Source organism: Chenopodium album, chromosome 16 (genome assembly GCF_948465745.1).
Source record: "Chenopodium album chromosome 16, dcCheAlbu1.1, whole genome shotgun sequence".
Lineage (NCBI taxonomy): Eukaryota > Viridiplantae > Streptophyta > Magnoliopsida > Caryophyllales > Amaranthaceae > Chenopodium > Chenopodium album.
The window spans coordinates 22021729-22044262 of record NC_137849.1 but is presented as its reverse complement, the minus strand read 5'-3'; the positions used below and the strand labels follow the sequence as shown (position 1 = coordinate 22044262).

General features: G+C 41.4%; 1 protein-coding gene across 2 annotated transcripts; it reads right to left on the bottom strand.

The window, feature by feature from the left end:
- Positions 1-564: 564 nt before the first annotated feature.
- On the bottom strand, positions 565-20586 carry LOC145586308 (J domain-containing protein required for chloroplast accumulation response 1-like). Of its 2 annotated transcripts, XM_081643094.1 has the most exons (10): positions 19688-20586; positions 5525-6270; positions 4902-5410; positions 4471-4564; positions 3837-3904; positions 3623-3685; positions 3460-3537; positions 2953-3129; positions 1549-1632; positions 565-963 (listed from the first exon to the last, which is right to left on the bottom strand). In XM_081643094.1, exons 1-9 carry the CDS (start codon positions 20182-20184, stop codon positions 1585-1587), a joined length of 2280 nt encoding a protein of 759 aa, XP_081499220.1. In that variant the 5' UTR covers positions 20185-20586; the 3' UTR covers positions 565-963; positions 1549-1584. The 2 variants fall into 2 exon arrangements, with proteins under 2 accessions (XP_081499220.1, XP_081499221.1); XM_081643095.1 differs by lacking the exons at positions 565-963; positions 1549-1632 and adding an exon at positions 1682-1865 and having other exon boundaries at positions 19688-20582.
- Between the last annotated feature and the right edge of the window lie 1948 nt (positions 20587-22534).

The following is a 22534-nucleotide window of genomic DNA, read 5'->3' as shown; positions in this document are numbered from 1 at the left end:
AAGAGTCTTGGTGCAAAAACAAGGCGGTGGCCCTTAAGGGTGTATGCTTACGGATTGTTATGTGAGTTCATGATGAAATCAAACTTGATTTCATGGCTTAATTGGTAGATTTAACAAGTTAGGCAGACGCTTATTGCTATGAGCGTTTTCGGGTCGCCAAAGTATAAATCCCCAAGGCTTGCCACATATTTTGAACGCATACTCGTGTTGCAAAAAAAAAAAAAAAAAAAAAAAAAAAAAAAAAAAAAAAATGAAAAAAAAAGGTAAATGAAATTGACACGAATTGAAGGATCACTCTAAGAGTGGATGTGAATGTTGTTGAGGCAAATATTGTTCTTTGTCAACAAGTCAAATACCCTATATTATTCTAGAGTATTAGGGGCTGCCCCTCGTGTTACTGGTTTCAAAAGATTGATAACCTCACTAACGTAACAAAAATAAACAATAAAGAAGCTTCCTAGAGAAATTAAACAAGTTAGATTGCTTAAAAAAACGAGTAGATAAACTTATGACAAAAGTTGCAAACACTCTCCATTAATTAAAGGATAAAGTCATGTCTACCCTTGCACACGTTGAAAGAAAGTTTACCTCCATGCATGATCATACAATTGGAAAAGTTGATGAATACATGCTATGTAAAACTAAACTATTGCTTAGCTACCAAGCTAAGGAAAACATAAAAAGCTAAGAAGAAAACTTAAAGAAAATGAAATGCTTGTTGTTGATTGATTTGTTGATGTCCTTCCTTCGGCTTCTTCCCTTCTATTTATAGACAACTTAGAGCGGTTATTGCTGACTCTAGTAACTGTTATGCAGTTACTCCTCCTGACACCAACTCCATTTAAAATCAAATTGCCTAGTTTTGCCTCCAACCCGATCTTGTCTTTTTCTTGGGCCCTTTGATTAAATCCGAGCCACTTTTCTTTGTTGCCATCATCTGACCCAAAGGCCCCTAATATAATCCTAAAGTCCATTTTCCCTTGGTCAACAAGTCAAAGTAAAAAAAAGTCCAAAATTTAAGTTTTGGGTGTAACAAATACATATGTGACAATGTCAATTAAATTGCAAACATGTCCATTATCTTTCAAGTTTCATCCTCCCCAGCACTCAAATCGACAAACTCATGTCAAGGTGTCAATTTTGTCTCCCAAGTATCAAAAAATTGGGTTGTATTTATAGAATGAAAATCGGAAGATAGAATTCCATAAGCGCATTGCGCTAGTCAATTGTTTTACGGTTCTTGTTTTATCAGTACATTTGATCCAGGATTCAAAATAAAATTTTTTTTAAAAAAAATACCATGTAGGATTTGGATAAAAATTGAGATACAAAAATCTGATTTGCTCAAATTTGGACTGCACTTATAAAATAAAAAATTGGGTGAAGGTCTATAGATTTTAGATTAGAAAAGTACTTGGGTTATTAAAATGTCTAAAATGGCTTATAAAATGATAGTAGGCTAAAACAAAAGGACTATTATAATAATTCTTAAATCCAGTTGTTTCAAAAAAAAAAAAAAAAAAAATAAAATAATATAAAATCCCTTACGTGAGTCGGACAAATTAGACGGTAAAAGTTGTTTCGTCATTGGACTTGTTTTTTCGTCATCGGACTTGTTCTTTCGTCATCGGCCTACATTTTGGGAGACATTCCTAGGTATTTACAGTGTCACTCCAATAAAGAAAAACAAATAAAGATATAATATATGAACAAAGAAAAAATGGTCTGTACAATCATCTGTTACTAATTGCTATTATAATACATCCGTCAACAAAAAACAGTCGATAAATTAATCAATTTATGTTATGATTGAACATAAACTGTCAAGAAAGAAGTCCAATGGCGTTAAATTGATCCCAAGACTCCTGTACAGGCCCGAAATAATAAAAATATCAATGTATTAGATTTCCCTAAATATATAAGTATAGAGTAATTTTAAATCAATCTCTAACCAAAATTGCAAGAGAAATTGATTACTTTAAAAAAAAATTGTCTATTTGAGTCTGCTAAGTTCACAATAGGTTTAACTAAGCTTTAGGATCTATGTAGCATCAGAATTTTTCGAATCTATGTACGATAGATGCCATATGCAATTGCAGTATATAAAACTTTCTTACAAGTAGATAGATACTTTGCAATTGTAGTATTCCAAACTTCTAACAAGTAGATTCATGTCATGCAATCGCGGTATCTGAAACAAGTAGATAGATGCCATGCAATCATGGTATATGAAACTTCAAAAAAGTAGATAGATTTCATACAATTTTGGTATAAGAAACATCTAACAACTTGATAGATGTCATGCAATCGCGATATCTGAAACAAGTAGATAGATCATAGATGCCATGCAATAATGGTATCTAAACTTCTAACAAGTAGATAAATGTCTTGCAATCGCAGTATATGAAATAAGTAGAGAGATGCCATGAAATAGTGGTGTGTGAAACTTCTAACAAGTAGTAGATGCCATGCAATGGTGGTTGTAAATGAAACTTCCAACAAGTAGATAGATGCCATGCAATCACAGTGTATGAAACTTCTAACAAGTAGATAGATTCTACATATGCAATTACTGTAAACTACTTCCGTTTTTATTCACTCGTAACATACCCCTTCGGCATGCATTGTAAGGGATAATTAGACTAGGTAAACAGATAAATTAATTCACAAAACTTTAACACCGATAAGAATAAAGTGATAAGTTGCAACGGTTTAAATTTCATAGCTTAATTCATCCGTTGACTTAGTCTAATCACCTCTTCAAATAGTGTGACAACAAGGAGTGTTGCAAGTACAAAAAAAAAAAAAAAAAAAAAAAAAAAAACAGAGGAAGTATAAAACTTCTAACAACTTAAACAGCAATCCTATTCCATTCTTTTTAGGCGATGTTGAATATTTTGTATCTTGAAAATTAATAGAGAAAAGTTGTTAAAAATTAAAAATTATATTTACCTGTAAGATATCAAAAACTTTTTCAGCAATTAACTTCTGATATGGAGCTGCCCCTTTCTGTTGCAATTTATCAGGGTGCAAACACAATAGAGCTCTTTGATATGCTTTTTTCACTGCATTTGCTTCTATTATATCAACTAGTGGAATTGGCTTCCATCCACTATTAGGCCAAAGAACCTATGAACACATAGTACAGATATTAGTTGATATCATATTGATTGATACAGTTCAAAATTTCGACTTCTAAAGCATTTTTCAGTCTTTTAGATCACATGTGACATATTTTGGAATTTTAGATATCTTAGTTGATTTGGGTTCGTTCAAAGGTATTTAGCTAGGATATACTTTGTATTTAGTTACTACTTTAAGTTATGTTACTATTGGTCCAACTTCTCTGCCTATTGATAATTATACCCCCTCTTGGTGAAATCAAGTGTAACATAAATAATCTAAATGAACTAGTGACGCAACAACTAAATCTAGACGGAAAATTGTGTACACACTTACATATTGCATTGTTGAAAGCAATGCACGTATGTTTCCTTCCTTTCCTTTAGACCACTGGCGTACTTTACGTTCATAAATCTGAAAAGTAATGTAGTAAATTAGTAGCAGCATTTAACTGTATTTAGGTAAGATGAAGAGGAGGGGTATGAAGGACACTGGTTACCTTAGTTTCCTCCTGTGATTCAGTTGCTATTTGTGTATCAATGTCTTGTATCATTCCATTATCCTATTAATAGGAATCATAACATAAATTAAAGTGATTAATTGAAGATAAGAAGCATGGACTACTGACTGTGACAAAGAACAAGTGTTCAATACTATAAATAAAAACATTAATTAGAGAATTTTTAGTAAGAAATATAGGTTTAATCACATACCAGGATGTCATCAACAGAGTTAGTTTCGTTTTTCGTAGCAGAAACTCCAATGCCATCAATATTTGGTTCTAGCAAAAGCAGATCGATCAAAATGAATCACTTGTTTCATTAAAATAAGCTGAAGACATAATTATACTTTTTGTAGAAATGAAGTTAAGTCTCTCCCAATAAATATACTCCTCTGGTCCCTAAATAATTGTCACAAAGTACTATACTAGGATGTCTGGAAACACATTCTGTAATGTAGTTTGATCTATGAATATATTAAATGATAAGGCAATTAAATAAACTCAGCAATTTAAAAGGTTTATTTCATTGATAAGCAACTCTAACATTTCCAGGCTAAACATGATAGTGTCAAAAAGACTAGAATTAACTCCGGGTTATAAATTTCTAAACTTTCAAATAATTTTTGGGGTTTTAAGCCAAATTAAATCAAAAGATAAATGAGGATAATAATCCTTATTATTAACTTGTATTGCATAGAAAGTATAATACACTATGAGAGGATTGTATTGGCAACTATGAAACTGTCACTTCAGTCTAGCTATCCATTCGAATTTCAAAGCAGGCTTTAAGTAATAAGACAAACAATTTGAATCCAACATTTAGTCGTAAAAAAGGTTTAACTAACCATTATTTGATGCTGAGTTAGCAGTATCAGCAACTCTATCGTTACCATCGACCATGAATACTTGTTCTTCTGATAAAAAAGAATCTTCATCGATCTGTAAAATTAGACAAAAAAGTATGTTAGGATGGTACCTCAAAGATTTTTGATGTAGAACATTAGAACGCAATGAAATCTACCATTATAAGTGATGATTTCCACTATCAATTATAGAGAAAACTAATACTGCCTAGGCCTGTCTATCTGAAAATATGATCCATTACCAGTTAAATTTTTGGATATGTAACATAAAAAGTGATATCAGATGCCAATTCAAATGTTATTTTTCGAATGAATATCCAATATCTGAAATATGGTTTTGGATCGGATATCTGATGTGCACAACCCTATTAAGTTATCTTAGATTTGATTCATATTGAGTAAAGATTAAATACCACTTCAATGGTCTCTGACCAAGTTTTTTCCAAGTTGACATAGGAAGCATGCATTTCATCATGGGTTTGGGCTGGAAGGGTGTGAACTTCCTTCTCTTCTTCGAAGTTGGTTGTGCTTCTCCATCTCCAACTACGACTTTTACCCACAACATTACTCTTTGTTGTTGAAGTAGTATCCTGATTGAATATCTTGACAAAATCTTTAACTTTTCCAGGACCATTGCCTTTACAAATACCATCTTTTGCTCCTGTGGACATATGCACCTTACTTTTGTTTACATAGTTACTTGAGATATCATCCTTCTCTTTTTCTCCAATGGACGACTTATGCACCTTACTTTTATTAACAACGTAACTTGAGATATCATCAGTCTCTCTTTCTCCGGTGTTCAACGAATGTACCTTTCCGTTGTTAATATTACTTGAGAGGTTATAATTCATAGATGGTTTTTTCGTTTCATTGACCTTGTTTTTCTTCCCTCCCTTTTCAGTAGTTGCCTTTTTTTTCCCTGCATAGCATGATAGCACCTCTTAGAGAAATAAGAAAATTATGTCTATGAAATTAGAAGCAACAACAAAATAAAATCTTGCAAATTACAAGCATATATAACAATTCATAATACCTTTTTTCTCTTCTCCAAACAAGGAACCTAGAGATTTCATGTTTGATTTTGTCTTCTTTAAGGATTTTTTAAGAGAAATATCATCTGCTACTGCTTCTGAACTTTTCTGCGAAATATCAGACACTTTTTCTGTACCCTCTTGTACATCACATGGAGCTTCTCCGACTTCATTTTCAGAGTTGCATTCTACACTCATGACATGTACACTTGTGTCTTCATTTTTGAGGTCACGCTCTCTTTGTAAAGTTGATGGAACCCGGCGTTTACTGGAGGAAAGAGACTCGTTAACAATTACATCACCTTTATGCTTTTCCATAACCAAGTAAGCACTGCTAATCCCTTCACTAGTGCTCAAGTATCTCTCAGTACTTATTCTTTCTTTTGATCTTGAAGTGCCTCTTTTCCTAGAAGACATAACAATTGGAACTCCTTTGCTAGGCCATTTATACATTGAAAAATGAAACTGGATGTTTTCATTATGAACTTCTGAATCTTTTGAATTTATTATATACTCGCCTTCATAATCTGCTCCATCTAAATTTCTGTCACTTGTTGACTCTTTCCCATCAATAGAATCCTCACGTGACAAAGTGCTAGGTTGATAAGACGAGGGAGTATCATCATGCAAAGCAGAATGATTCTGGCTGGTTTGGTTAAATCTAGAAAGTGAACGCCGAGACAATTTCGAGCTTTGGTTCAATGAGGTAGATGTCAAAGTATCTGGGCTCGTCGTTCTTCCTGGTAAGCTGCAAGTAGTTAATAAATACCTTACAGTCATCCTCCTGTTAGATAAAGAGATGCAAACAAAGTTGTATCCCTGATGACAAAAGCAGAAAATTCTTTTCGGTAAACTCAATCTTGCGTTCTCATAGTTTCTTCTAACACAATCACAAAAACTGCAAAACTGATTTTCCTAAGCATCTACACTAGGCTAAGTTGTTATGGGTGAGACCACTTCAACACGAAGCTCTTCTTGCCCTGCAGTTGCTGGTTCTGTTTTTTCACTATGAAGAAATGTCATTTGAGGAAAGGAAACAATAATGTATAGGATATAGAACAAAAGGGTATGACCAAAAATGTGTGGAGTCCGATAGAATTTTTGACAGATGACATAGAGGATAATTATGAATAGCAACAAGCATTCATCTCAATCTATATACTGGAATTTTTGCTATGGCTTTTGGATCGAGCAGCTTATCTCAATGAAATTGTATACTATTGTAGCTGTAGGGAAACAAGCTTTTTCAACTCTTTGAGTATGAAAGGTAAGGAAACAAGCTTCTACAAACGATCGATTTCAAAGGCTTATTTTAATTTAAATGGCAAGGAGAGTCAATTGAGTGGGGGAAGATAAGGGAAATCTCTTTAGTGAGTCCCAAAAGATTGATCCCAAAACCTAAAGGATCTGAGGTGGGGAGTTATGTCATTACTTCATCACATCAACCTCTACATATACAAGTATATGTCAAGCAGATTATGTAGATAGTGCAAGGTAAAAGGAATGGAAAAATATAAGGGATTCGTCTTCTCTTGTTTGGATATGACTCGAAGGAGAGAGAAGGGAAAAGAATGAGAGGATATCAATCTCTAACTTTTGAATAAGCCAAATCCTTTCAAAGTCTAGAAAATTTGGAACAAAAATTCAAACTCATTTCTTCCCTTCTCCCCTCTATTTCCTGTCACGACTTCTATCATAATATAGTGTAGAGGCCCTCAATTGTACAACCAGATACACTTACAAGAAAGGTGCACCCGATGGTATTGTTTGCTCATTGGGGGTGTTTATAATGCACAAAAAATACTCTTTGATACACCTAACTCCACATATATCATGAGCACCTAAGGATTTGCAATAATATTATAATAATAATAATATTCTTGGTGTAGCACACTTGTATATTGTTTTGACTTTTGATTTTTCTTGTCTAGATTTACAACCTTGGTATAAGTGATATAAGTATATAACTAATCAATCAAAAATATTTATTGCAATAATATTAATTTTGTTTCGGGGTTTTTTGAGTCCCTTGGGAGAGTTACAACACTAAGACTGGATGCTCGCTTGGATGCCTGTACCTGCAAAACAACGGAGCACCGAATGGTCGGTGGTCCGCCTCCGAAGCTTAAGTTAGTCTAAGTCCGAAGAATAAGGTGCGGAATGAAAAGGTTATCTGCTCAGATTCCGAGCTCGGGTGTACTGTTCTCTTGAGAGTGACAGTTCTGACAATGATTGGTAATCACTAAAATAGTCCTCGTAAGGAGTGTAAAAGGTTTTGTTGTACGTGAAGACGTATTGAATGTAGCCATAAATGAGGAGGTCATCTCCTATTTATAGGCTTCTCGAAAAGCGTGCACTCCCTAGGGTTTCGTGCCCTAGGGAATATTCACGCAGCTTTTGCAGACCTCGGGATTTGGGCCTGAAAGCCGCCAATCCCAGGTCCTTTTATTCATCTGCCACGTGTCGTTCCCTGGGAGGTCCAAGGTGGCGCCCCTTCCAATGACACGTGGCGGACTCTGATTGGGCCAATTGGCCTAGGGTTTTTTACCCAAAACATTTGCCCCTCACAGGTGACACGCGCTTGCCACGTGTTGCCTGTGATAGGTGTAAACATCCGATTGGTCGGATTTTAAAAAATTACTGTGGAGGGAAAGTTTAGGGTTTTTAACCCTTCTATAAATGGAAAGTTTTCACCCCCTGAATTTTTTACACCTTTGCGAATCTTTGGAGAATCTTGGACTTTTTGACCTTAAGAATCTCAAAATTCCCTAAGTGTTTTTCTTCTTTCAAGCATCCGACACTCGGCCCGCTGTCCGACCGTTCTTCAGCCAACCAAGCGTCTCTCACCCTTCTTCTAAAGGTAACGCCTGTTTCTTCTTTTACTTTTCATTTTTTCTTTGTTTTCGAAAAAATGGTATCCCAATCGCATGCGGCACAGCATAGGATAGTGATCAGCTGGTCACCGAGGACGGCTGAATCTAGAACTTGCAGTGCCGACTGCTTGGCCAGCTACTGTGCTTTGCGAACTTCTCCGAATCCGACTGGTTTTGTGTCTGTGCAGGACACTATGGCCAGAACCAAAAGAACAGCAAGAAAACCTAACTCCGATGGATCTTTCTTCCCGTCGGATGGTTCAACTTTTTATTCAGACGGCTTAATGAGGGTGCCTCGAAGTGAGGTGTCGGAACACCCTGATAGCCCTTCTTATCTTCCTCCTACCCCCACCTACTACCATTCGTCCACTTCAAGTGGTACTCCTAGTGATAGGATACTGGAGGAGGCGGATGAAACCTATGCACCCGGGCCTTCTGGACAGGCGCCGGAAGAGAGTCTAGGGGAGGACCCTGCTGGAACCAGTCGGCAGTCCCCTAGCTCTGATGAGAGCTCTGATGACGAGTCGGCCTCGTCATCTTCTTCAGATAATGCCTCCGTTTCTTCTGGGGAGGCAAGGGCCAGAATAGATACTGCCAGGGAGTCCTTGGCAGTTGAGAGGGGGGAATCTTGGGCCGAGCCGAGTGCTTCCAGGCGCTTGGAGAAAGCCCCCTACCATCATCATGTTCCGCAAAGCAGGCGGAACACCATGGCAACCGGCCTTGCAAGTTTTAGGCGCAAGGTTGTTTTGGGCCATGGCTTTACTCTGTGCGTCCCCAATAAGGACGACACCATTACTTGGTCGAGTATGGCCAGCTACGAAGACCGAGCATTCGGTTGCTTTGAGGCGGCCTTCCAGGCTGGCTTGCGCTTCCCTCTCCATCCGGCCGTGGAGAGGATTTTGGATGGATACCAACTTGGTATCTGGCAACTTGTACCCAACTCCTGTATCAACATTCTGGGGTACGTTGCCGCCTGTGAGATGCTGCAGGTGGAGGCGAGTTTTGAAGCATTCGCCTACATGCATTATCTTAGCAGGGCGCCTGCTAGGGGTGGCGAGGGCTGGTACACCTTGACTACTTGCAAGGGGTACATGATGGCTGTTGGCAAAGAGAACAAGTGGAAAGACTGGAGAACTAAGTTCTACATAGTCAAAACCGCCGACAGCCGCCTGAACCAAAAGTATAACAGGTGGAACAAGGATCCACCTCTCCTAGCAGGCAGGAGTGCGTTGCCAGCTCTTCCTAGACGAGCAAAGGAGGAGATCATGGACGCGGGTTTGTTCACCGTGTCCGTGAGGACGAATGATGAGGGGGACAAGGAAGTCACCCCTCAATGCTATCTCCCTTTGTACAAATGGTTTGAGGAAGGGACGTTCTTGGCCTCTTGTGGGCTAAGTACTGAGATGCCGAGAGGTAGTCGGCCGTCTGTTTTATATGCACTCTTATTTTGCTTGTCTTCACTTGTTCAATGATTCTAACACTTGTTCGTTTTCGCAGACAAAGCAATGGAGAAGCTCTCGGCCTCCAGGAAGCCGGCTGTATCTGCTGCTAGATACAGATCAAACGTCCTTAACAGGGCGGAGGCCACCACTACAAGGGTGGAAGAGCAGCGACCAGTCGGTACCCCAGGGGTGAGGCTTTTGTACTTAGCATTTTTCTGATTAATGCTGAGTTTGTCCGAATGTTTTCTGACTTTGTGTTTTGTCTTTATTGATGCAGGGTACCTCCTCCAAGTCCCCATTAAAACCATCCGACCCTAAGCTCCAAAAAACTAGGGCGGGTGATGTGAGCGCATCCGGCAAGGGCGGCCGGAAGCACATTGCTCACAAGCCCAAGAGAGCCCCAGACGCCTCTACCAGTGAGAAGAGGTTTCTGGGGAAAAGGCCCGCCTCTTCTGCCGGTGAGAAGAGGGTTCTGGGGTAAGAGGAGGAAGAAGAGGACGACGGTAAAGACCATTCGTCCCCCCTTTCTTTTTCTCCAAGTTATCCATATTTGAACGTTTTTCTAACTTTTTTTTTTTCACAGTTCCTGTACAGAGGCCGACTGTAGTTCAAATGGCCAAGTCCATGCTGAGGGCGATTGATCCGGATGATAAAGCATCCGTCAAAGGAGTCGGCACCCTAGACTTAGATGGCATTCTAGGGAACCTTTGTGAGGTAGACTTAACCTTGAACAACTTTACATTCGTCTCTTTTTGTTCAAGTCTTTATCCGCCTGGTTTTTAACCATCCGGCTTCTTTTTGCAGGCCATGCTGCGCGTCCAAGGGCTCGGGAAACCCCTCAAGGACAAGTCCAAAGAGGTAAAGGCCGCTAAGACTCAGGCCGAGTCCGCCTTGGATAGGGCTCAATTTGATATTGCTCAGAATGAATTTCTGACGCTTCATATGATGTATTCACAGTCGGAGGCCAATCTGCGGGTGAAGAAGGACCTGGACTCGGCCCGCCTACAGGTCTCCAACCTGAAGAAGGAGATCAAATCTCTCAAGGCGGAGCTCGAGCCCCTTCAGGATGCCAAGGATGAGGCCGAGAGAGCCAAGCAGAGGGTAAGCTGCCTGGAGCAGCGCCTCACAAATCAGGAGCACCAGCTGAAGGCCAAGTTTGAGTCCCGTGCTGAGCAGGATAGAGCTGATCTGGTCAAACAAATGATCAGTGACAATGAAGCCATCATTCGGGACACTTGGGCGGCTGTGCAGCCAGGCTCGGACTATCAAATTTGGAAATCCAAGTTTGATGAGCTCAGCAAAGCTCTCGACGATCGCCTCCTTGAGGAGATGGAAGAAGCTACCAAGGCTGATGCCGAGGCCGAGGCTGACGAAGGCTCTGGGTCCGACTCTTCTGGGGAGTCGTCCTCTGGGGAGGAGGAGGATCAGGAGGAGGAGCGAGAGAAAAAAGATGAAGAGCAGCCGAAGGACAACAGGCCGGCTGCCAATGAAGATGCTCTCCCCTGATAACTTAAGCTTTTTATTTTTTCTGTTTCTGCGGCCGAATGGCCAAGTACTTGCTTTTCCGGCCTGTGTGCCGAGTATTTCTGTATTTTTACCGACCGAGGGGTCGGGTAATTTGACAATTCTTCTGTCTTTGCCAGATAACAATTTAAACCAGTCGCCTGGGGGCGATTGGTCTTTTTAATTTGAATCCTTCAGCCATTTGGCTGAAGTTATGCATATTATTGTCCTTTGAATTTTTTAAATTTTTGCATGTTTTTTGGCCAAGTATTATAACCTGTATACCATGCGAATGTTCTTGCCCCTGGACGGATGTCGAGTGGTTTCGGTTTATGAGATTGATTGACTTAGAAATTATTGATACTTAGAAGAATATTCATGGTTTCTGAGTCAATCAATCACTATGGTGATTGCCCTAAACCACTCGGCAGACGTCCATCCAGAATTGGCAAATATAAGTGTTCATTCGGCCATTGGCTCGAACTAAACTCAAATTTCCAACTTAGCTGAAATGCTAAGGAAAAATCCCCGCCTGTTCTGACTCATAGGCAAAAACGGGCGCATCCGGCCATTGGCCTCCTTGAGATAAAAATGCTAAGTTTGTAACTTAGCCAATTTTCTTTAAATTAATTATCCGCCTGTCTTGCCCCATAGGTAAGGATCAGGCGTCATCCGGCTGATAACCTCAAATAAGTGCTAAGTAGTAAAAATATTCCGCCTGTTTTGCCCTTGAGCTAAAACAGGCGCATCTGGCTTTATGCCTCGGTTAGCCTCTACTTATGAAACAGTGACCATTTCTGAACTGTGCTAGAACAGATAGAAAATTTTGGCCTTTTAGATTTCACTTTCGATTAGAACAAACGACTGTGAATGCTTCCTTAGCATTCGGTAGGGCCGCTTGTTATATTCGTAGAGCAATGTGCCACCCAAATGGGAGATGCTTCTCCTCGACGAATTCACCCGAATGGACATCGCCGGTTATCTGACTCATGTTGGAGCAGACGGTCATACTCATGTTGGAGCAGACTGTGACGATTCGGTCTCTTTTAGTTTTCATCTGGCCTTTGGCCTCTTAATTGATTAAGTAAATGTTGGTATAAACAATGAAATTTCGTAGGAACGACTGTTTTAGAACAATCGGCTCCTTCACAGGGTTCGGGGCGTCTGCTGTTGGGACAGACGCTTTCCAAGCATATTGGCCGTCTGTATCTGGTACAGGCGATGCTAAAAAACTTTAAAAAAGACAAGTTGGAAAATGGAGGCATATTCTCATTAACAAAACTTGAGGTAACAAAGTTTGAAGTATTTACATTCGTACTTAGAAGTAGTACTTTTTCAAGTTGTCTACATTCCAAGTTCTGGGCAGCTGCCTGCCGTCTGGTTCTTCCAGGCAGTAGGTTCCGTCTCTTACTTCCTCATAGATTCGGTAAGGGCCTTCCCAATTTGGGGTTAGCTTTCCCTGCTCATTCGCCCTACCGACTGCTTCCATTTTCCGTAGCACAAGGTCCCCTACTTTGAGAGGACGCTTGTGTACTCTTTTGTTGTAAGCCCGAGTTATTCTCAGACGGTATATCTCATGGCGCAAGGCAGCATTGCCCCTGCGCTCTGGTAGTGAGTCCAATGCTAGGCGCATGGCCTCCCAGTTCGCCTCTTCATCATACAACATGATTCGAAGAGTCGGCTCATAGTGTTCAATGGGCAGGACAGCTTCTGCACCATACACCATAAGGAATGGGGTTTCTCCAGTTGCCCCTTTAGCAGTCGTTCTGATGGACCAGAGGACGTGTGGTAATTCATCCGCCCAAAGGCCACCAGCCTGTTCAATTTTCTTTTTAATCCCGTCTGAGATTAACTTGTTGAAGGCCTCGACCTGGCCGTTTGCTTGAGGCCGGCCGACTGATGCAAAGAAGCTAGAGACCCCCTGGTCTCCCAGCCAAGTCTTGAGTTGAGATGTTTCAAATTGAGGACCATTGTCAAAAACCATAGACATGGGCACCCCGAAACGAGTGATTATGTTCCTCCAGATGAAGGAAATGACATCTTTTGTTTTAATGTTTTTGACTGCCTCCGCCTCTACCCACTTGGTAAAGTAATCCACAGCCACCAATATGTAGCGCCTGCCGCCTGGTGCAGCTGTATATGGCCCCAAAATGTCCATGGCCCATTTGGCAAAGGGTATTGGGCTGTGGATGGCCGTCAGGTCTGTAGCCGGACGATGAATGAGCTTGCCAAATTTTTGACACTTGTCACATTTTTTCACCAATTCCATTACATCCGACTCAAGGGTTGGCCAGAAGTAAAGTCGCATGGCCTTGGCAGCGAGGGATCTGCCGCCTATATGGGAGGCGCAGAATCCCGAATGCAACTCTTCGAGGACTTCCTTACCCTTTTCGGGGGTAACACACTTCAACAGGGGTTTCAGAAAACCAGCCCTGAAGAGTTCTCCTTGTCGCAACTCGAAGTTAGCCGCTCGCTTTTTCAAAACAGCCGCCTCCTGTGGTGAGTCAGGGAGCGTGCCGTCTGTAAGATAGGCCTGGATGATGTCCATCCAGGTTGAGCTTCGGTCAAGAACTCCAATGGGGTCATCCCCAGATATACTTCTTTTTTCCATGACCTCCCAGAAGACTGACCGAGGCGTTTCACAGGAGGCGGATGATGCCAGTTTGGACAAGGCATCCGCCTGATTGTTGGAAGACCTGGGCACTTGACTTAGAGTGAATTCTTCAAGTGTCCCAACTTCAGCTTTGACCGCCTGCAAATATTTTATCATGGCCGGATGAGTGGCCTCGTACGTCCCATTGACTTGGAGTACGACCAATTGTGAGTCCGAGCAGGCGTCAATTTTCTTTGCCCCTGCTGCCTTACAGTACTGAATGCCAGCAAGCAGGGCTTCATATTCGGCCTCATTATTAGAGACCTGGAACTTGAACCGTAGTGCATATTCATATTTGTCCCCTTCAGGAGACTGACAGATAATCCCTGCACCACAGCCGTTCGCAGTGGAGCTCCCGTCCACATACACTTTCCAAACCTGACTATTATCATCCGGAACGACCGGCCTTGTCATTTCCACAATAAAGTCGGCGAATGCTTGCCCCTTTATTGTTTTTCTGGGTTCGTAAGTGATTTCCAATCCTTGCATTTCAATCGCCCATTTGAGCATTCGTCCAGAACACTCCAAGGTTGTCAGAGGCCGCTTGATCGGTTGGTCAGTTTAGACCACTACCGCATGTGCCAAGAAGTAGGGTTTCAATTTCTTGATGGCCATGTAAAGAGCGAGGCCAAATTTTTCAACCATGGGGTACCGAAGCTCAGCGTTCCTGAGAACATGGCTGATGAAATAGACCGGGAGCTGAGTGCAGTCTCTTTCAGCTAAGAGAACAGCGCTGAGGGCATGATCGGAGACGGCCAGATACATGAAGAGCGTCTCTTTGGGCAAAGGGCTAACAAGCCTCGGCAAAGAGTGCAAATGGTTTTTAACTTTTGAAAGGCCGCCTCTGCGTCATCTCCCCATTCAAAATTAGTCTTCTTCCTAATTGCCTGGAAGAAGTAGAGACATTTGTCGCCTGACCGACTGAGGAATCTCCCCAAGGCCGCCAGACAACCTGTAAGCTTTTGAACCTCTTTCACAGTACGGGGCGACTGCATGTCGATGACCGCCTGTATTTTCTCAGGGTTGGCCTCTATTCCCCTTTGATCAATCAGGAATCCAAGAAACTTCCCAGACTCAACACCAAATACACACTTTTTTGGATTTAGCATGACCTTGTGCCGCCTGAGTGTGGCGAATGTTTCTCGGAGATCAGCAAGATGATCCGCTTGTTGTTTGGATTGGACTATCATGTCATCAATGTATGCTTCTACATTCCTCCCAATCTGATTAATGAAGACCGTATTAATCATTCGTTGGAAAGTAGCAGGCGCATTCTTCAAACCAAACGGCATCACAGTATAACAGAACAACCCCTGATCAGTGATGAATGCTGTCTTTTCTTGATCTTTTTTCCACAGGGGGATCTGGTGGAAGCCTGAATAGGTGTCCATAAAACTCATCAGGGCATGTCCGGCTGTTGAATCGACCATACTGTCGATCTTTGGCAATGGATAACTATCCTTCGGACATGCCTTGTTCAGGTCGGTGTAGTCAACACACATCCACCAAGTTCCATTCAACTTTTTTACTAACACAACGTTAGCTACCCAGTCAGGGAAGTTACACGGCCGAATGAATTTGGCGTCCAGCAGCTTTTTAACTTCAGCTGCTGCCGCCTGACTTCTTTCTTCGCCGTGATTTCTCTTCTTTTGCCGAATGGGCTTCTTTTTGGGATCCACGGCGAGTTTGTGGACAGCGAGATCCGGGCTGATGCCAGGCATCTCTTCCACTTCAAAGGCAAAGATGTCTTTGAATTCTTTCAGAAGCTGGTGTAAGCTGTCACCTAGCTTAGCAAATGCAACCGTCCCCACCTTAATAGTCCGCTCTAGCCGAGTGTCGTCCAGAGGGATATCAATGTGTTCACCAGTCGGCTGGGGACGGAGATCGTCTGACCGTTCCCCGGTCAGTGATTGCTATTGCTTCTCTTTTTTTACCACCACCAGTTGATCAACTTTTCTCTTTTTCTCGGCTGGTGGGGCCGCCTGGTCTTCCCTATTGTCATCAAGGTCGACTGTTTGTTTGCCCCGGAAGGTTGCTGCAACCGCGGGCTTGATATCCGAGAGGTAGCACTCCCGAGCTGTCTTTTGGTCCCCGTTAAGGGAACCGACTGTGCCATCATCCCTCTCATACTTAACAAGCATGAGAGCAGGAATGATAACGGCCTTGCACTCGTTCAGAGTGGGTCGACCAAAGATGAGGTTGTAGGCAGTAAGCTCTTCAACCACGAGGAAACGGATGGTCATATGCCGACCGTTTCCCTTTTGCCCCAGTCGGATGGGCAGATCTATCCGTCCGACTGGGTGCACAAGTCCTCCCCCAAACCCTACAAGGGTGTGGGAGACCTCCATCATGCTGTCTGGCTTGTACTTGAGATTGGACAAGCATTTGAGGCTGATGAGATCAGAGGAGCTGCCTGTGTCGATCAAGATTCGACCAACCAGTTGGTTGGCCACTTTGCATTCAATGACCACAGGGTCATCATGCGGCCGACGGACTTTGCCTCTGTCCTTTTCGGTGATGATGACTTCAGGGAAGGCGGATGTGCCTGCCGCCTCTCCCTCTTCAACAGAATGGATCATCTTTTTCAGATGATCCTTGGTGTCCCGAATGGTCGGGCCACCCCCGGCGAATCCGCCTGCTATGGTATATACCGGCTCTTCATCGGTGTTGGTACTAACAGTCGGCTGGGGAGCCTGTTTTTTGGGCTGCCCCTGATTCGCCTTTGAAGTCACTTTGGACTTCACATAGGACTTCAGCTGTCCTTTGTCGGCCAGACGGTCAAGCTCTCGTTTGAGGCTGAAACAGTCGTTGGTGTCATGGCCGATGTCTTCATGGAAATGGCAATGTTTATTTTTGTTCCGATTTTCAACGGAACCTCTCATTGGAGTCGGCTTCTCAAGGGTCAGCCGATCCTTTACTTCCATCAAGATGGAACAGCAGTCCGTGTGGAACTCGTACCTTGGGACGTACAGTTTCCACTCTTTCTTCTTTTTCTGGGCCGACTGATCAGAGTTATCAACGGCCCAGACTTGCTTTTTCTTTTTGCTCTCTTCTGGCTTAGGAGCCGACTGAGCAGGCCGACTCTCCTTCTGTCGGTCGGACCTCTTAGAGTCCGACTGTCTGTTGGAGGAGCAGAGCTCGGTCGCCTGTATATAGGCTTCCGCCTCTCGCAGCGCTCCCTACAGGGTGAAAATTTGTTTTCGGACAAGTTCATACTTGAAAGTAGAACCGTCCTTCAGACCCTTGAAAAAGTCTGTGAAGGCGACCTCATCAGACAGCCCATGGATCTGGATTCGCACCAGATTGAATCGCCTGACATAGGAACGCAAGCCCTCTCTATCTCCGTGCTGCACATTGCCAAGATCAAGGCTTGTCTTCTTGGCAGGGATGTTCATAGAGAAGTTGGAAGCAAACAAGAACGCAAGCGTCTTGAAGCTATTGATGCAACCAACCGGCAAATTGCCGAACCACTGCTGGGCTATGCCCTTCAGGGTGGCTGGAAAGCAGCGGCACCATGCGGCATCATCCAACCCTTGTAAATACATGAGGTGGGTGTATGCTAGCAGGTGGTCTTCGGGGTTGGTGGTCCCATCATAGGTTCCAACCAACACATTTTTAACCTTAGCCGGCTGTTCGGCATCGGTTATTTCCTTAGAGAAGGCAGAGGGTTGATTTCCAAGGTGTTGCAGCCTAAGCTGCCAATCCATGGGCTGATAGCCGCATGCCGCCTGTCCTCCAAGGAAGGCAGGCTGGATGTAAGGTTGAGCAGGCGTTTGGTACAATGGCTGAGCCATGTACGGAGCCGGCTGAATTACATGAGGTCCAACTAGAACCTGGGGGCTGCTTATTGGAGTCTCATGCACAGATTGTGAATACCTCAAGGAGGTATTCTGGAAGCTGTCGTGATAAGTCGACGTTGAGGCCGACTCTGAAAGCTCATTCCTCTTCTACTCGATGTAATGTCGAGCATCGGAGAATGTTTTCTTGTTACCATTCGGCTGAACATGTCGAATGGCTTTTCTTGCAACCATTTCTGGGAAACGGAGTCTTGAAAGGTCAAACTGAGGCCGAGCCTTTTCCTTAGGATGAGGAGTCGGCTGACGGTCCCTGACCGATTTGTGCTTGCCCGTCTGGGCTGACTTCTTGGCCGACTGCTCCTTGGCAGGAGTAGCCGACTTCTTGTTGGTGAGTTGTTTTATCTCTCCACGGAGAGTGCTCACAAGCTTCATGAGCTCGTCTCTGGTTACCAGGTCCGACCCTTCTGTTTGGGTAGGATCAGCCGGTTTCTTTGGATGTCCGGCTGGTTTGCTCGGAACATTCTGAGAATGAGGACGCTCCCGCTTTTCCTTGCTGCGGATGCGCCTGGAGATGAGGGACCCATCTCTGGCAGTATAGGTTTCAACGTCACCGTCGTCACCTGAGTCATGGTCTGACTGGACCACGATTGGTCTCTGGTGGCTGTCTGGTCTCCGGTGGCCGATTGGTTTCCGGAGGTCGATTGGTTACAGAAATTGGTACAGTTTCTAAAGAGGTCATCTTAGAGGTACTCTCCCCACAGACGGTGCCAAATGTTTCGGGGTTTTTTGAGTCCCTTGGGAGAGTTACAACACTAAGACTGGATGCTCGCTTGGATGCCTGTACCTGCAAAACAACGGAGCACCGAATGGTCGGTGGTCCGCCTCCGAAGCTTAAGTTAGTCTAAGTCCGAAGAATAAGGTGCGGAATGAAAAGGTTATCTGCTCAGATTCCGAGCTCGGGTGTACTGTTCTCTTGAGAGTGACAGTTCTGACAATGATTGGTAATCACTGAATAGTCCTCGTAAGGAGTGTAAAAGGTTTTGTTGTACGTGAAGACGTATTGAATGTAGCCATAAATGAGGAGGTCATCTCCTATTTATAGGCTTCTCGAAAAGCGTGCACTCCCTAGGGTTTCGTGCCCTAGGGAATATTCACGCAGCTTTTGCAGACCTCGGGATTTGGGCCTGAAAGCCGCCAATCCCAGGTCCTTTTATCCATCTGCCACGTGTCGTTCCCTGGGAGGTCCAAGGTGGCGCCCCTTCCAATGACACGTGGCGGACTCTGATTGGGCCAACTGGCCTAGGGTATTTTTACCCAAAACAAATTTCGTTCATAAATACTTGCAACATTTGATTTTAATTTGCATGTTATTTTTAGAAGATTTGTTGGTAGTAAATGAAAATAAATTCAATGGAGGAACTCAAATTGTTTTGTGGGAGAGAAAAATTAAGGATTTAAATATGTAAGTGGGGTTAGCACAAGAAAATAAAAATAATTGTAATCCTGTATTTTAATTAGGAAGTATTAAGTATTTTAAAAACAAATGATAGAGGTAAGTAATGTTAATACACGAATTACTTAGAACGAATGCAGTATAAATGCGTGAAGATCTTCTATTGTGTAGCCACAAATTAATATACCTTTGATACACCACCCCTTATCTATTGCATATCTAAGAATTTGGAATTAATTTATTGTATTGATGTATCATTCTTTTAAGTAATCTCATCTATAATGTGCAACCTAAACATCTGACTAATCAATGAATTATTAATTGCAATAAATTTGAAATTGAAAATTTATTTTAATTTGAATTGAAAAGGTTTTTTAAATATGTTTGACTTTGTACAACAGTTTTAAGTTACTGAAATTCTAATAAACAGAGTATATGCATCACCTGAACTTAGAGGGAGCTGCAGAGGGCTCAGCTGCAGGATACATTTGCCGGGAAGGGCTCATATTCCTCAAACCTGGGGCCGACGAAAAGGGGTTTCTACCAGGCATAGGCACACTTGTTGATAAAGAACAGCTCAACAATGGTTGATCACCACCAAATATATCTCCATAAAAATCCTCACTGGTGTATCTCCTTCGACCCCCAACTTGTTCTCCAAACACAGGTTTCTCCATCCCGAACAACGAAACCCGAGACCCATCACCCGAATCATTATCATTTTCATTATCAATATCATTATTGTTATCATTATCAATACAATTAATACTATCATCATCTTCATATTGGTAATATTCTTGAGTAGAACACCTTGGTGGCCCACCAAAAACATCACTAAAATCAACTTCAGAGTTTCTTCTACTAGAAGAGTTTGATAAAGAATTTGAATTAGAAGAACCATATCCTAACAAAATCTTTTCCCTTTGCGAAATCTTTGCCATTTTGTTAGGAAAACAATTAATCCCTCTATATTCGACACGAAAACTATAATGGGTTTCTTATAAATTGATTCATTGAAAATCAGAATTATGAATTACATTACATAAATGTAAATTAAGGAATGAGATAATTGTGGGTTAGAATAATTTATGATAAATCGAAAATGAAGAACCACAAAAGGAATGAGGACCCAAAGAAGAAAATGATGGGTAGGAGGATAAGGAAGATGAGTTAGAAAGGACAAAGGACGAGTGTTTTTGTGGCTACTGCTATTTTGGGTGGAAATAAAGGAATTTTTTATTCTGAATTAGTTTGTGTTTGTGTTTGTGTTGGCGCCTATTGCTTTGAAATTTATGCTACAACCAAGAAAACAATCAGAATTTGGGTCGGGAGACAGGAGTTGTGTCGTTGTTCTGTTTTATCTTCTCATCATTAGATCTACAGTGATTCAGCTTTATTGAGATTTGGAGTTCTTCTGATTTTTTTTAAAATATTTGCATCATTTTGATTGGTATTTTTGTTGAATACTCTCTCTCTCATTCTATTCCTAAATATTTGATATAGTTAAACTTGACTAGAGATGGGCATGGGCCGGGCCGGCCTGCGGGCGGCACGAGCACGACACGAGCACCCCAACGGCACGGCACGACACGACACGACACGATGGCCGAGGAGTAGGTCGTGGGCCGTGTCGTGAACACGATTTCGAAAATTCGACAAGGACACGGCACGAATCCAAGGGCGGCACGGTACTTTGACCCGCGAGCACAGCCTGCGAGCACGAGTGCACGACACATGGCACGGCCAAGCACGGCACAACCCATGCAAAACGACTACCCATTTGCTGCTTCAAATAAATTAATAATAAAAATAACATAAACAATAAAAAAAAAACTATAATAATAAAAATAACAATAATAATATAATAGTAAAATAACATACACATCATATAACTAATATATAAAGCTAAACTTTTAGCCAGACCACGAGACAGTGACACTTGACATTCTAACTTTTCGCCAAGTGTCGCCCCACGTTGGATATATTTAGATAGACTTCATTAAAAAAAAAATAGTTTAGAATTCTATTTTCAATCAAATTTGGATAGAATTTTAGGATAAAATTGTTAGTTGAGAGTTTTATTTTCGATAAATACCAATATTTCATATATATATATATATATATATATATTGAATTATAATTTTATTCAAAAAAATATTAGATTATAACCCTCAAAAAAATACTAATATTATTATTAGTCATTTACATGCCTACTACATGTTTAAATCGTCACAAAAGTACATTAATTCCTAACTAATTTTGTATTAGAGATATATTTTGAAATTTGACATATAGATTAAAAATTTATCTCAAAATTTAATAAACAACCTGAGCATCGCACAAAACTAGTAAATTAATAAAATTATTTAAATAGTGTATCCACATTAAAAGTGGTCCAAAAACAATATATTGATTTCTTTAAAATAAAAAAAAAACATGGGCGGCACAATGACCGACTCGACACGGCACGCCGGGCACGTGAGTCGTGCCGTGCCGTGGGCTCGGCACGGCACAGTCCGCCAAAATGTAGGCACGACACAGCACGAGCCACCACTAGGCACGGCCCGTGGTGGCCCGGTACGGCACGATGTCCACCTCTAAACTTGATATAAACTCGTATGTTAATGTACTACTTTGAACTCAAATGCAAGGAGTATATGATTAAATTTTAATAAAATTATTAAAAAGTTGATAGTCTCTTTGTGTTTTAATAAATGTTACACTTTGAGTGACAAAATAGTTTAGGGAATTTAATTGACTTAGGGCTTGTTTGGTTGCACAAAGAAAAGGGTAGAAGTGGAAAATCATGGGAATTGAAAATTGGATGAGTTGTTTGGTTGACAATAAAATATGTAAATATGAGAATTGCAAATTCATGAGAATTGTGACTTTTCACAAAATATGGGAAGTTAATTACCTAACCCCCCTAAGCAAGTGAAAGTTCCATTTGCAACTTCCTTCATCCCAACCAAACAAGTTAGACAATTCCTAGGAATTAAATGTAGGTATTTAATTCCCATGGAAAGTAAATTCCCATATAATTAAAAAATTTTAAAAATAATTAGTGGGCTTAATAATTTATTGAAAATTAATAAATATGAGAGAAAATAAATAATAATAATAATAATAATAATAATAATAATAATAATAATAATAATAATAATAATAAGTAGTACTTGTAGTGGGTTTTAGTGGGCTAAGAGAAAAAGAAAACTTGACTGGACACGCTTGCCGATGCATATATTTGACCGTCAATATCTTTTATTATATATTTATAAAAGTTAGAAAAAG